Source organism: Poecilia latipinna, unplaced genomic scaffold, assembly GCF_001443285.1.
Source record: "Poecilia latipinna isolate Pla-1442-1.1 unplaced genomic scaffold, P_latipinna-1.0 Scaffold254, whole genome shotgun sequence".
In the NCBI taxonomy this organism is placed as follows: domain Eukaryota; kingdom Metazoa; phylum Chordata; class Actinopteri; order Cyprinodontiformes; family Poeciliidae; genus Poecilia; species Poecilia latipinna.
This window is the reverse complement of record NW_015112870.1, coordinates 197,329-212,673: the sequence shown is the minus strand read 5'-3', so window position 1 is coordinate 212,673 and position 15,345 is coordinate 197,329. Positions and strand designations below refer to the sequence as shown.

Below are 15,345 nucleotides of genomic sequence, written 5' to 3'. Positions count from 1 at the left end.
TCTTCACAGTGATAGTTTTATAACATCCCAAAGCAGGGCGTTCTGTGAAGAGCTGCTGTCACTGCTCTTCTTCAGAGAGGCCCTCTGAGAAAGGAAATCAGAATGATTAATGACACAGAAACATTTCTAAACGATATGGCTAAATAAGTAAGAATACATAAACTAAGAACATAATAAAGGTATAACAAATAGTTGATAATAATACAATTTACCCAACAGCTCTGAATTCTGGTTTTTTATTTGTTGATTTTGATGTACGTTTATTGATACTAAAAAGTAAAATCCCTCTTCATCTTCAGATTAACTTAAGCACTAATTAACAAGAATTTAGGACTGTTCATTATTTCATCTATCCAGACAAAAAATATATATAAACTCCAGAGCAACATTCTGCCACCACCATGTTTCATTGTGAACTTGGTGTAATTCTGGTAACGGACAGTTTTTTGTTTGTTTTTGTTCCAAACTTTCATTTTCAGAATTGTGGCCACAAGTTTATCTTTAGTTTCACCAGACACTCATTTAAACTCAGCTTTTTATTTTGTAGTGGATGACAAATCACCACTTGGGGTTTTGGTAAGCTTAGCCAGTAGGTACTTAAACAATCAGAGGTACCACATGGCGTCACTGAATAAAAAGCCTGCTGGCACCATCAGTCAGCAGCTAAACTGCGCTACTAGGAACAAATTTTGTTACGTGTTAATTTCAAAGATCAGAGCAAACATTGTAAGGAAAGAAATGCGTCAGTCAGCGTGTTGACACCGGTGTTAACAGCTGCTAACTAGGTTTTGGAAACCCAGAGGCTTTATTGGGCCCCATTAGTGTCAAGTATCACAGAAGAAAAAGGGGTTTTTATAGATGTGTTAAAAATGTATGAGTGGAGTAATATGAGAGGCAGCTGAGAGCTGCTGCTGTGATCAGCTTCATCATGTTCTGATCTAAATATGTAGATTTCCCCACAGATGACTTCCACAGGTAGCACGTAGCTTTATGACAGAAAGAAGGGGTTAATGGCGTATTCAGCTGTTTATGTTAATTATTTTTGCAGGATCATGCCGTCGGGACAACTATATGTTCCGCCCATTGCTGGAGCATCAGGGCTCCAAGTCCTCAGACAGTCAGGCTCCTTACAACCCAGCCATCAGCCGCTCAGCTTCTTGGAGCTCCTCGCTTGGGGATGGTTCCGCCTCTGGAGGCTCGGAGACAGAAACAGAGCAGCAGTCCAGTGAGTTTGCCGGCAGTTGTTCCTTCCCAGTAATCAGTCCTGGCACTCTTTATGAGCACACGTCCACCTCCTTGTCTGGTTTCCACACACTATTGATCAGGGCAGTCAGTGGGTGAGAGGCAGGGGACACTCAGGGAAGGTCAAGAGTCCAACCCAAGACCAATACAGACACACACAGGCACAGCCAATTCACATAAATTTAGTGTGTTAATGGTTATTGAACTCTCTTGGATATAATATGTGAGGTTCAAATTAACAGACAACAGGTAAACATAACACTGAGAGCATTAATAAAGACTCAGACGACTGAAGGGCATGTCACATATAGTCTATGCTGGGAGTGAAATAATGAAGCCAAGTGATGAATCGCATTGACATCTTATAGCTTTTGATTTTGTTTAGTTTTCTGTGTATAATACAAATTTAAAACATGATTAAGCAATCTGTAGTTTTTTTAATGATATGATAGCTTTGTGGCATCACTGAGTGTTGGAATTTAGAGACATACACAGTGTCTTACAATTAACACTCCTTAAACTTTTCCATATTTTATTATGTTACAACATCAATTTCACTGTAGTTTATGGGGTTTTATGTGATAGACCAACACAAAGTTGTGCATACTTATGAAAACGAGGAAAATAGTAAATTGTTTTCATGTTTTAATTTTAGGGTGGAGTGGGGGGGGAGGAACAACCTGAAAAGTGTGGCATGCATTTTTTTTATTCAGGTCAAATTACTCCTACCTGCAGATCACCTACTTAAATGGAGTTCAAGTTAGTGCAGTTTAAGAAATACAACTGTTCTGTGCAGGTCTCAGAAGACTGTTATAAGCAAGCAGCATTTTAAAAATTAAAGAAACTCATCAGACATTGGAGACGGGGAAAGAATATGTAACCTGACACAACATGGATGCCTACGTAAAGACAAAACCCAGGCAAGGAAAGCATTAGTCAGTGAAGCAGCAAGCAGTCCATGGTAAATCAGGAGGAGCTGCAGAGAACCACAACTCAGGTGGGGAAAGTTGTCAATGACAGCCATTAATCATGGCTTTATATCTTCATAGAGGAGTATTGATAAGAAAAACACTGTTAAAAGACAGCTGTAGGAAGTCATTTTTGAAGTTTTCTAGAAGATATACATATGGAAAAAAAGGTGTTTTGGTCATAGACAAAATGCTTTTACAATGCAGACATTTCTGAACACGCCACCCTGTGTGGTGGTAGCATCATCCTGTGGGACTGCTTTGGTTCTTCAAGGGAAGGTAGGACAGAGTTCATGAGAGAAGGATGGAGCTAAATGCAGGTCTATCCTGACAAAAAAAAAAAAAAAAAAAAAAAACTAATTCATTCTAATGAATTTGAGCTATTTGTTTTGTATTTTACAGCATAATTATGAAAAACTGTTAGGTAGATACTCCAAAAGAGAGCTATAGCTGCAGCAAACGTGGCACACTTTTCAAATTTTATCAGTACAAAACATGAAAATCATGTGTCTTTCCCTTTACAGTTATGCACTATTAAAAAAAAAATCAAAAACATATAAAGCAATTTTCAAGGCACTGTACATTAATGTTAATGTAGTTCAGCTGTTCCCTTTATCCAGCAGCTTGGTTAGCCATTTTCTTCCACAGGGTGGCAGTATTTTATTTCTTTAAAACCTCCCTGCCTTTGCAGTGCAACCATCTGACCTACATCCCCCAACTAAAAGCCATGAAGGGAAATGGTACCATTTAAACAGTACTGGCCACACTGCTGATTTATTTATTGAGCACCCCAATGGAGCTCCCAAACGCATTTAGCTGGTTGTTTGACTGATATTTGACTGCGGGTTGCATGCACAGCCCTCATACCAGCCGCCTGTAAACATCAGAATAGTGGGAGGTGTAGAGGCATGCTGGGCTGCAAGAAAGCAGATGGCATTTGGATCCATGACAGATGCCAGACTTACTCCTGTGAATCCCCCCACAGAAAGACATTGAGAAACAAAAGTTATTCCACAGACTGAACTGTAAACAGTCACTGTGGCAAAGACTGGACTGATTACACAGAAACAATGTGAAGAGTGCAACACTTATGGGTCTCAGATGAGGAGCTGCAACTTCCTCTGCAGCTGATTCTGAAATAAAACCTTGTGGCTTTGCAGATTGGATGAATTATTTCTCCTATGTTGTCTGTTGGTTGATAAATAAATGGAATGCAGCCAATCTCATATCCTTTAGTGTGCAGCATAAAAGATATAAAGTGTCAAAAAGGGAAGTAAATTGTTAAATTGATGACATATGTTATCCTGACAAATAAATAAATGACACCACCAAATAAACAAGTGAAATAAACCATCAATTTAAACAACTCTGATGTGAAATACAATCACAAAGCTGAGCAGTAAATCACTATAACTTAATCAAATAAACAATGCTCAGTGTGTTTGCTCTGCATTCAACTGGCTCACAACAAGCCTGACAATTAGCAGCCATGCGGGTATTAATGTGGGATAATGAAACTTTATTTCAACCATATAAGCCAAAAGCTGTTGTGCTCAGCTTCTGTTTTGGGGACTCGTACACTATTTATCGTCAAACCAGGGAACCCCTGCCTCTGCAGCAGTGTGCAGCAGGCGTCAGCAGCTGAGCTGTGTGAATCCTGCAGCTGAAGCAGTGATTTTTATTATTGATTGCTCTGACTTTTCCTTACAACCCGACATTAAAGGCCTGCCAAGGTGAATATAGACTCTCTTTGGGTGGAAAAAAAGTCCACTATTTGACTTCTTATTCTTTTATTTAATTTTTGTGATCACCAGCTGCTTTACCATTGTCCTAAAAATGGAACAAATTAGAAATATGAAAATAATTTTGAAAAAAACTCAAAGTAATGTGGTTTTTTTGGCTGTCTCAAAATTATTGTATTTTTGCAAAACTGCAATGCGAGCACTTTTTCTGCATCACACGAGTCATGTGATCAACAACTGGATGTTACTACTGGCGGAAAAGACAAAGAAGACAGGAAGTGGTAGGAGGATGATGGCTTGACCTGTTTTTTAATTACTTATTACATATTACAAATGTTAGTTTGACAATATCTTTCTTATTTTATGGGAACACCACAATTGCAAAATTGTGTTTTTGCAACACTGGCGCAATGCCAGCTAAGTTTTGAACGCATTTGTAATGTAAATGCAACGTCTGTGGCTGCAGGTTTTGAAGAACTTTTTCAGATTAACGCCGTTAGATTATTCTGTAATCAGTCAAACTTGCTGCAGATGTAGTTTGTCACCCGTAAAGCAATGTGTCATCATGAGTGTTTCTATTTCTTAGCAGTTTTGTAAATTATTATACATTAAGATACAATCTACCCTCCCGAAATAAAGCTTCTTGTGAACTCAACCGATCCAGGTTTGTTTGAGTTCATCCATTTGTATTTTTCTTCTGGTTTAAATCCTTTTTAGTTAGATTCATCCATTAAAGGCTTTTACTCATGTTCTGCATGGCTGCAGTAAAATGTTTGGAACTGTATTTGCAAACACTGCATGGATTTCAGGAAAATCTGTTAGCAATAAACACATGGACACAGTTTGGTTCGGGCTACCAGACTAAAATAGTCAGATTTTTATTTAAAAAGCTCCATGGTGATCATTCCCATCCAAGTCATAAAATAAACCGTACGATTTGCTTGATGCATTCCAGTAGGATGTTTTTTTTCCCAAGTTTCAACAATGTTTTCTGCTGAAAATAATCACTAGGATTTGTAATAATAAGTCCAATCCTACCAGATTTTCTCTCTCCTGTAGCGGTATAGACCTGGAGCTCAGCCTATAATACGGGTTCACAACCTGCTGCTCTGGAGCTAGTTGTGAATCTGCAGGCCAACTAACGTAGACCTGAGCTCTGTTTTTTTATATATATCGGTGCTTTCTTGCAATATTTCTAGAGTTTCACAACCCACTCACAATAATAGCACATGGACTCATCAATGTTTGCTTTGCCATATTTTGTGTTTTGCCTCCTCATGTTTTATAAGTAAAGTTCTATTCAACAAAATGTTTTATTTTTTTTCTCTACAAGTTCATTCTTGCTGTTTCAAACCACTATACTTCGAGCCAAACCCATTTTATATGGTGGATGTTTATTTTTTAGGAGTCAGGTTTTATAGCAGTACACAAATTTATTTAGCAGGAGCAAATGCAAAACATCTCTTTGGATTGTAAAGGTTTCTGCCTACACAATCAACATAAATCCACTCTCTGCAACGGGGAGAAGTAAGAAAAATAATCCCCTCACTTGGCAGAGTTGTTTGGGTGATCTAAGGTAGTATAAATTCAAACTGCATTCAGTGTCTCTGAAGAAGCTTGTAAATGTTTACGGTGATTCAAGAGGAGAAAACGACATTTGCTGATTTAAATTCCAGCAACAATCGTTACTGTCATCGCGATGCTATCCAACATCATATAAATCACAGCATTAGTCACTGGAGTCAGACTCTGCCTTCAACACGACAGACTCCAATGCTTCAGAATATGTGTCAAAATCTGTCAGAAACTGTTTGGCGGCCATATTTTTCCGTCATCATCAGCTCAATTAATGTGCCGTCTTGTGAAATAATCAACTCAAATAGACAGAAAGCAGAATATCTGATTCTTTCTTCTCAACCTTTTTGAATAGCTTTTGTATTTTGAGGAGTCCTGCACTATAAATACTTTGTTTAGCCTATAAAAATCATCCTGTTGTTCTATGCTTTGCTTCAGGAAGAATGTCTGGACCTTTGGCTATTAACAAACGATTGTTGCAGGAGGCACAGACTCTTTTGAAGGTTAAAATTTTACCCAATCAGTAAAGTTTGGCCGTGAGGAACGTAGGGCACCAGTTTGATGCCACGGAGCTTATCAGAAATAGCTTGAGCTGTAATCAGTACCCTCCTCTGCATATGGAAAAATGCAGACCTGAAGGAGATGGCTGTTCATTTTTATTCAATATTTGGAAGAGAGGCCAATACCAACTGGCTTCATTCACTTCCTCTGTTGCCATTGCTAAGATTACATGCAGACAAGGCTATCAGTCAAGACAATTAAATGTATTTGAGCAACAGGTCAGTTGATAGTGCTTTACATCATGAAAACATAAAATCTTCAAATAAACATCATACAGTCGCCAATTGTGAAACCAGTAACTACATTTCTAAAACTACAAAAAATATTATCATTCACAACTCCTCCTACTTTTAGCTGATTGGCCCTGCTGAAATTCAACCACAGAAATTGAGTCCAATGAGAGAAATCCGCTATGGAGCACTGAAAAGAGATGAGAATCAAGCGGAATTACGTAGCAAGGCAATGGAAAGGCTATACTTTATTATACACAGCGGTGTTTTTATTGTCAGTTTTTATCTTTTTAGTGAAAAAAATAAACTAGTGGATGATCACACTGTGCGCGAGGGAAATCAAAGGAAACATAAAATATTTTATGACTTCTTTTTAGATTGCTTGATCTTTCTACGGCAATTATTAGAAACACAGCAGATGCTTAAAAAGAAGTACACCAAATTATTATTATTATTATTATTATTATTATTATTATTATTATTATTATTATTATTATTATTATTATTATTATTTTATTCATGTAACCCTGTGGATGTCTGACATCCAGTAGGACACTGACGTTGACTGACGAGTCAATCAATGAACATACCCTTGTTTTTATGCGTAAGACGCGCTGCCCCGGTAATTTCCCGCAGCTTAGCGTCTAGAGTCAGTAAATCAGGACGCGTTCATCTCAGGACCTCCCCTGCCGGCCGTCGCCATGACAACAGCCGTGAATGGTGGCGGTCGGAGGAGAGGAGGAGGAGGTGGGCAGGGAGGGAGGAGGGAGCAGCAGCGTGCGGAGCGGAGACAGGTGTTGCTGGTGTTTGCGCATCGTTCGTGAGATCGTTTCAGCAGGATGGAAGACGAGCTGACACCTCCACGGGTTCCCTCCGCAGTTTCCCATGCGTTCTGCAGTTTAGCTCTTCCAAACGGGGAATTTGATTAAATACGCTGGAGACCAACCAGGAGCCGCCATGGTGCACCACTCGGGCTCAATCCAGTCCTTCAAGCAGCAGAAAGGTTGGTCGCTTCTGTCATGGTTTATTTATTTTATTATTTTTTTCATTTTTATTTAATGTATTTTTTGGGGGGGTGGGATATGTAGTTCTGTTTCAAACTGGGGACTGACTTTTCTCTCCGTGATGAACAGTTTTCAAGCTGGTGGTGTCTGTACTTGGTGAGAGTGTGACGCAGAGTTGGACGCTTCGCAAGGTCCTTCTCCTGGGATGAAGCCCGTTTCTGTGCGCTCTGAATTATCCAGTAGTTAATGCTACACTGATCAGATTTTAATGAAGTTAATATTAGAATTAAAGTGATCTTTGTGCCACTTTCTACATAGTATATTTGCTCAGAATATGTTAAATCTAAGAAAATTTCATGGTCTATATGATGCATTTTTATAAGTAACGCCAAAAATTTAGAAATATTGAATTAAGTGCAGAGTTTGAGCATTGGTGGGTTTTGTTTCAACCCTCTGAGATGCAGGAGTAGTTTGTGTTGAATATAAAGAAGAAGCTTTCTTTGCAAAAGATTTCAGTTCTGACAGAAATTTTACTGATTGTATTATAGACTCATTGATTCATTTTGCGCAGTTGAAAGAAAAATACATTTTTGCTCAGCTCCTTTAAAAAAAACATTAATAAAAGATAAAAAGGCAGCACAACCAACCAGACAACTAATTTTATTTGACCAGCTCAAATTGGAGATCACCATGTAAAATACTGAAAAGCTACGATTTGATGCACTTTTCCTATTCAATAAAATTCAGCTAAAAACTTGAAAAATATTAATTTCCTTCTTGAATGCTGTGGAAATGCTTTAATCTGAAAGGATGAGGATAAATTATATGAGAGATCTGAAGTGAAGTAAAAATCCTGAGAACTTCCAACCCTGAGACATTTGGTTCCTGAAGTGTTGCAGGAACACAGACATAGTGTGAGAAATGTGGACACATTGCAATAACTTCTTGGAAAATATCTTTTTAGATGGCTCTCTATTAAAAATATTTATTTTCAAATTCTTTATTGTATTTGTAAAAGTAAGACAGTAGGAAGCATTTGTTTGCAAAAATTGTGTAATATAGTTGCAGTATTGATAATGCACTCAGCTTAAAGGATTAGAAAAGCAGTATTTGATTAAAAAACATATGTAAGTTAAACTGTAATTTTATTTAAAAAGGCAGGAATATAAATTCTAAATACGAAAACATATTTTAAAGACTATGAAAGTTATAAATAGAAGAAATTGTTGAGAGAGAACAATTAAAAGTCCATAAAATGTGCAAAATAAAGTGTCAAGAGTGTGAATGCTTTTTAGAGTAGCAAAACATTGCTATTGCTTTGTCTTCTGTTAAAATCAAAACTATCACCTCAGTCAAAAGAATTAGTCAAAACCAGAAGGTGAAAGACATCCAAGACAAATGAAAATCAATATCAGCCAGGAAAAAATAAGATATTATTGTCTTAACATGACAAAACGTGTGAAATTTTTCTTTGTGTTAAGATTCAGTGTAAACCTGATCCAGTTTGTAAGTAAAAACCCATCTGAACGGTCTCCATCGCAGCTCGATTACACGTGAGGCCTGTATTGATCTTTAAACCAGAAACACAATTCCTCGGAGAGAATTAGTCCTACTTGAGTCCTTTCTGTTCCTGGCTGTCTAAAATTAGAGGATAGTTGAGAAAAGGTTTGTGTTTTTAATGATGACTCAAGCTGATAAACAGGGAGTGTTTATGCATGCGGTCGAGGTGTTAGAAAGACTTCTGGCTTCCCAGGAGAAGAAGCTGATCTGCTCGTGACTGAGCCTGCTGAGGGTGTTAGCTCTTCTCCTTTTGCTCACTTTTCTCGTTGCTTTCTTTTTTTTTTTTATCAAACTCCTGGTGACCCATATGCACACAGAACCACACAAGGAGTGATTTAATTTGGTTTGAGTCAACAATCTGATGCTTCTCTTTATTCAGATTTTAAATTAGCTTTCTTCTAGCATTGTTTTTTCTATCTTGTTGACTTTCCAGAGAATAACGCAACTTATTAATTTTAAAGCTCAGACTAAGTCCCTTCCTGTCTTCAGTCCAGCCCACAGGAAACATGTTGCAGCAGAGGAGATCAGATTAATGTGAAAGTCTTACAACGGGGCAGGAGGGATGCTCAATAATTTCATAATTGCTGAGTGCCCCGTTATAGGGAAAGAGAAAGGAACGAGCTTTTGGCAGCAAAAATCCTCTTAAAGCGAAATTCTAAGTTGATTCTGCACTTCCTTAAAGTCGATCAGGGACAATGTATGAAAAGGGTCTATATCTGAAAATGTGTTGATGTGGAAAAGCTTTCAGAAATTAAAAAAATCGGTAAATTGATCAGTATAAAGCGAGAGGCAAGTCTTTAAAAATGCGATCGGGTCAGCTTTGTTGCATAAAATAAAACTGTAAACTCAAATATGCCAGTTTATTGTGTTATTTTCCATTTCAAACTTAGATGTCTTACTAAAGCTAAATGCCAGGCTTGCTTTCATTGAAGCCATAACACTTGTTTCAAAGATGGAGTTTATCTTACCGTCACATGTTCAGTTCAATCACACTTTGAGAAATCATGGAAAAGTTCTCAGTAGAAATGCAGTGAGAATCAAATGGCGACTTGATTCAGAAGATTTCCAAATGTTCATATCTTTAAAACTGTGAATAGACAACATTGAAGTGCGAGCAGGCAGCACAAACAACACTCCTCAGTGTGGGAGTTGTTATCGTGGGAAGAAGACTGAGCATTAGCTACTCTCAATATGAGGAAGGATTTTCAAGAGGAAGCAAAGTGTATTTGTAAAGCACAAATAATTATGCTATTCAATAGCATAGGGAAACAACACAGAGCTAGATACTCTGGATAATACACAGAATGTTGTTAATTAATGATGCCAAAGGTAGTTAAAAACGTGAAATATAATAATTCTGCCTTTGTTTGGGAATAAAACTAAAAATAAATTTTTAGCATCTGGTCTCCAGGACACAAGGAGTGATTTTGTCTGCTCCTCATATACTGATACAGACTGCTAAGAGGAGGAAGGCTAGAAATAAATACTTTGAAAGATGCCAATTATAGTTCTTAAAGAAGACTGAATCAGATCAGCTTTTGAAAACATTTGACATCTAGACTCTTCACCACAGAATCTGAACTGAAAGGATTGGAAATAATTGCTCACGGCTTCCTGTGTGTCTCTGTTAATTGTCTGCATCCTCACGGGGTAACAGTGCTGCCATCCCCATGAGTTACCAAGTAGATGGCTGAGATTCCTGTGTTCAGTACTGTCTGTTAGGAACTTTGTCCAAATGGTTCAAGAGGACTCTGAGACTTTGTTTCATGTGATATAAAGGCTGCTGCATGTTTTTATCTGTGCTATTTTTGCAGTGCTGCAATGATAACTGTCATTTTCAGGCCTCCATTTGATCCTTGATTACTCAGTTTGACCAGGCAGCTGGAGGAAGTCTGTTCTAGATTGCCAGTTTCATCCCCGTCATTCAAGATGGGTTGCTGTACAGCACAGTTTGTTGCTGCAGAAAGTTTTCCTTGCTCTTTCATCTGATGGACTCACAGAGACTGAAAAATCTATCTGCAGTGAAAATGTATTATATTCAACCTAAGGTTTGTTCATTCTTCCACACAGATTTTTCTGCCCTTTAAAGAGATTAAATGTTATAGTTTGTTAAAAATTTGATTTGTTCTTTCATAAAACAGTAGTTCTCAGAGTTTGTGTCCAGTTCAGACCACCTGGCCTCTTATGCAATCAGGCAGTTGGTTTTATGGACACCGACTTTATGATATTATTATTATTGGTATTAGCTGGTCACCAGTTTGAACTGTGTAAAAGGGGAATATAATGAGGAATATGATGATCATCCAAAACCAAAAGTATTAAAAAAGAACAAACAATGGAGATTGTTTTTCCCAGTGTGTGTGCAGTTACCAGTTTTTACACTTTTAAGAGCTGATAGCAGTCACAGACTCTCAAAGGGTCTGTGATTCTTTTGTTGCTAGGATATAAGAAAACGACAGACTCAGCAAAGATATATTTCTACTTGGTTGCATCACTGGACCAAAACAATCCCTTTTGAACTTTGTGGTTTACATCGCCTATGAAGAGCTCAGAATACTGACAGCAGAGGGGCTTTGTTAACCATCTGTGGCCATGAGGGGCGATGGGAGGCGGTATCGTGGTAATAGAGGGAGGGACTTGCAGATGGGAAAGGGAAATGAAGATGTTTAATCTCCTCAAATGATGCAACCCAGTGGTTGTGCCAGGATTGCATAATCTGATCCTAAATCATGGGTAAAACGTGCCATCTGCTCTGAGGTGTGTTTACGGCCAGGCTGTCTGGTGACAGTGAGCCAAGAACAGCGCTGCGTTTGGGATTATGGGCCATTTTTAACTTTATGAAGTCACTTTGCTGCTGATTGAAGTACCTAATTGCAGCTACAGTGACTGAATATGGGAGAGTTTAAAAAAATGTTGATTCTCATGCTATGAAGTTTTGCTGCTCTCATTAATTGATGTATGCTAAAGCTGCAAGTCACACAAATCTGGTTTCTCATCCAATCATTAGATTCAGTGCAGCAATAAACACAAAGGTTTATAACTTACAGCTAATGAAAATAAAAAAAGGAAAAATAGCTGAGTATTAAGTAGGACCAAGTATCAATCACAAAATTATCGGCATACTAAAAAGTAGATGTGCTATAAATTACATCTACTTTGTACTTGGTAGGGGCTCCTTTTTCACAAAACACAACGCCCATGCTGTGTGTGGCTCCAGTTCTGTTCTCTTCCCTATGACTGTGTAGGACGTGATGAAACATTTCTGTAAAGCTGAAATAAAAAAAAAGATCAGATTTTGAAATAAAAACTTCAGTTAGCTTAAAATAATCCAAACATAAGGCAGTTTGTGAAAGCTGGTTCTGCAGGTGGTTTTCTCAGGATCTATTTTCAAATTGCCTTTAGCAACTTAAATGTAAATGATCAAATACTTTGAAAAGGTTTATTCTGTTGTTGTTTGTAGTCTCTCTCTGTGGGTCAGCTCAGGTCACACTGGGTTTGTTTTTCTTGGTCATAAATGGAAAATCTAATAATCCTTCCTCCTCCACAGAAAATTCGACTTTAGGTGAATTATAAGCCAAACCGCGATCATTATTTCTGCAGCCAGAAGGTTTTGGGGGGCCTTTTCCACAAATCATTTCTTTTTCCAATAATTTGTTTGCAGTATTAACACCAGATTGCTTGTTAGATTGGACAAGATGAGCACAATTAGGACAGTATTTTAATCTTTCCATTTTTCCACCGAGCATCAATATTAATTTGTTTCCGGTTCAACTTGAGAACTAATTGTGCAGGAAAAAGCAGCAGTTGAATATTCAGCGGATGATAAATGCTGCACTTAGCACTTGATGTGAACCGAGCTCTTTGGTCTCTGATGTGCTGCCAGGTGGAGGATAAAAAACCCCTCCAACTGCTCGCACAATGCATCTGCAGGCGAGGCAGCTGGCCTAATAGTGGGACTGGAAGGGAGCGGAGCAGAATGACAGTCAAGATTTTCATCACTCTGTAACTGTAAATCAGAATTGTCTGGCCTAATGCTGAAGCTTTTTTGTTAATGAGTCTGACAAAAGCATATTTGGCTTGAAAAATGCTGATTCTTTGTACGCAGGAGCGACGGGGATGGGTTAAAGTCCCAGTTGTTCTCAAAGCGGCACATCTGTCCCAAGCAGCAACAAAGTCGATTGCATCCCCTCCTTTGTCTTTTCTGGTGCACAGTTTGAACTCTAGCAAGTCATTATCATCATCATCAACTTTATTTATGGAGCGCTTTAACATCAGGCATTGCTGAAGCAAAATGTAAAGATAAAGAGGCAGAGCTACGCACTCAATAATGAAACGAAAACACAATAAAAACCACTGAAAGTTAAATAAAGTAAAATCTAATTTTTTTAAGAATAATGAGTAAAAATACGTTTTCAAACAGGTTTTAAAAATCTTTCAGGATGTCCACATGAATTAACCTGCTGCCTTGGAACTGGCTGATTGGCTATTGAACATCCCCAGAAAAAAATTTGTATTTATTCGCAGAAAATGGGAAATGGTCAAAATAACAAAAAATATACAGTTATATCAGACCTCAAATAATGCAAAGAAAACAAGTTTATATTCATTTAGAAACAACAATACTAATGTTTTAACTCAGAAATCAATATTTGGTGGAATAACCATGAGGTTTTCAACGGGGTTCAGTGCAGTGGGCTCTTCATTTTTTCCGGATGTATCTTGTAGCGTCCAGCATCATAAGAGTCAAGCGTCATCTGTCCGTTGTTTCTGTGTAGCTGCATTACTCCATCACGGTCGAAGGAGGGCTGGAACCGTCCCAGCTGTCGCAGACGGGGAGCCAGGGAACAATCTGAACACGTCGCCATCCATCACTGGACTCTTTTCACTTAATGCAACACATTAAGTGAAAATGTGAACTCTACGATTTCAGGTCAAATCGTAGAGTTGCAGGCCGCGAAGACAATGAACTGATGCAAAAAATGGGTCAGCTGTAAACAAAATATCTCCTGATAGGGTAGGGTTAGGGTTGTGCAAAAACTGTCGCTTCTAAGATGTCAGAAGCTAAATTTTTAGTATTAAGTGTCCAGATTTCTTTAAAATCTTTGAATTGAATTGAAAAGTATAACATTTGCTTTTACCTTTTTTCAAGTCTTGATAAGTTTGGAATAAAGACGAACATATCTGGAAGCTGATACTTTGCTTTTATGTTGGGTTTCTAACAAGATAGGAGCAAATAAAGACATTAGAATCACACTGGAACTGGATCTTTTAGTATCGGCTCCTTTTGGGAGGAACAGTTTCTTATTTTACGTCTTATAAACAAGAAACCATTCAAATCTTTAGATTAGGACAGAAATAGATATATTTTTTTAAAACAAAGTGCATATGGTGATGGCTTTTTAGATTAAAACTGTGTCTCTTGAAGTCCTGCAAGCTGAACAAAGATGAATAATTAAAGTTTTGGGTGAGAAAACATACAAGGCATGATGGGAAACAACCCAGTGACCTGAATTCGTTGTGTGCGACTTCTTCTTCTTTGCCTAAGTTCTTACACCGCTTGAGATTTTTGAATCGTTTTAGGATTGTTTTTCCGATTCTGGCAGTATTTTAAAAGCTTCTGAATAAAATGAAAGTTTTCTGTATATTAAATAAATGTGTGTTCTTCCACCAGGTTGGCAGTAGGCACCAGGCAGATAAGAACAAAGGAATCATCAGGGATACATCAAAAGCATCCGACTGAACAAAATTGAAGCCGAATAAACAGAATCTGTTGCTATTTTTACATTTGTCATGACAGCTAAATTAAGCCAGGAGATTCACATATGAGAAATACAACATAATTTACAAAGCATGTAAGAAACAACAGAATCTATTTTATCTTATTATCGCAGGAGAATAACTGGGAAATCAATCACAACCTTCCCTGAAACTCATCCAACTCCTCGTATCAGGAGGTTTCATGAACTCCAGTCAAACTATTGCTGCTGCAACATTATTTCATAACAAGACACTTATGTATCAAAAACAAACTTTTACTTTGGTCTATTTATAAAGACATGCAGCACATTTTGTGTAGCATCCCAACATATGTGTATGAGTTGCATATGACATGCTGGTATTTTGTAAAGTGCTTTTATGTTGTCTTTCCTGACAGAAAAGTTACTTTTGCTGTGACAATTCTGGCTCTTTCTATTTTGTTACTAAATGTATATTAACTACCTAAAATGTTGTAGCTTTATGCACAGCTAGTAAGTGTTCCCAAGTGGTAAAATAAATATTTGCAGAATAATTCAAGCATTCGGCATGCTGAGGTGATCAGATAAAACCTTTTAGAATTTAAAATCTGTCTAAACAACATCTACATTGTCATATATGCATACACTAAAATTTGGATTATAGATAACAGAGTGCTTTTGTTAGATTTCCAAGTTGAGTTTTGGATATTTATAAACTTAGACATTGT

At 37.7% G+C, this 15,345-nt stretch overlaps 1 protein-coding gene across 3 annotated transcripts in view; it reads left to right on the top strand.

Annotated features, from left to right (window-relative positions):
• The first annotated feature begins 7,056 nt into the window (after positions 1 to 7,056).
• Positions 7,057 to 15,345, top strand: part of ano3 (anoctamin 3) — a 45,818-nt gene continuing 37,529 nt past the window's right edge. For all 3 annotated transcript variants that reach the window (XM_015032938.1, XM_015032937.1, XM_015032936.1), the window contains exon 1: positions 7,057 to 7,321. In XM_015032938.1, coding sequence (XP_014888424.1) covers positions 7,276 to 7,321 — 46 coding nt within the window. In that variant the 5' untranslated portion in view covers positions 7,057 to 7,275. The remainder of the gene's footprint in view (positions 7,322 to 15,345) is intronic.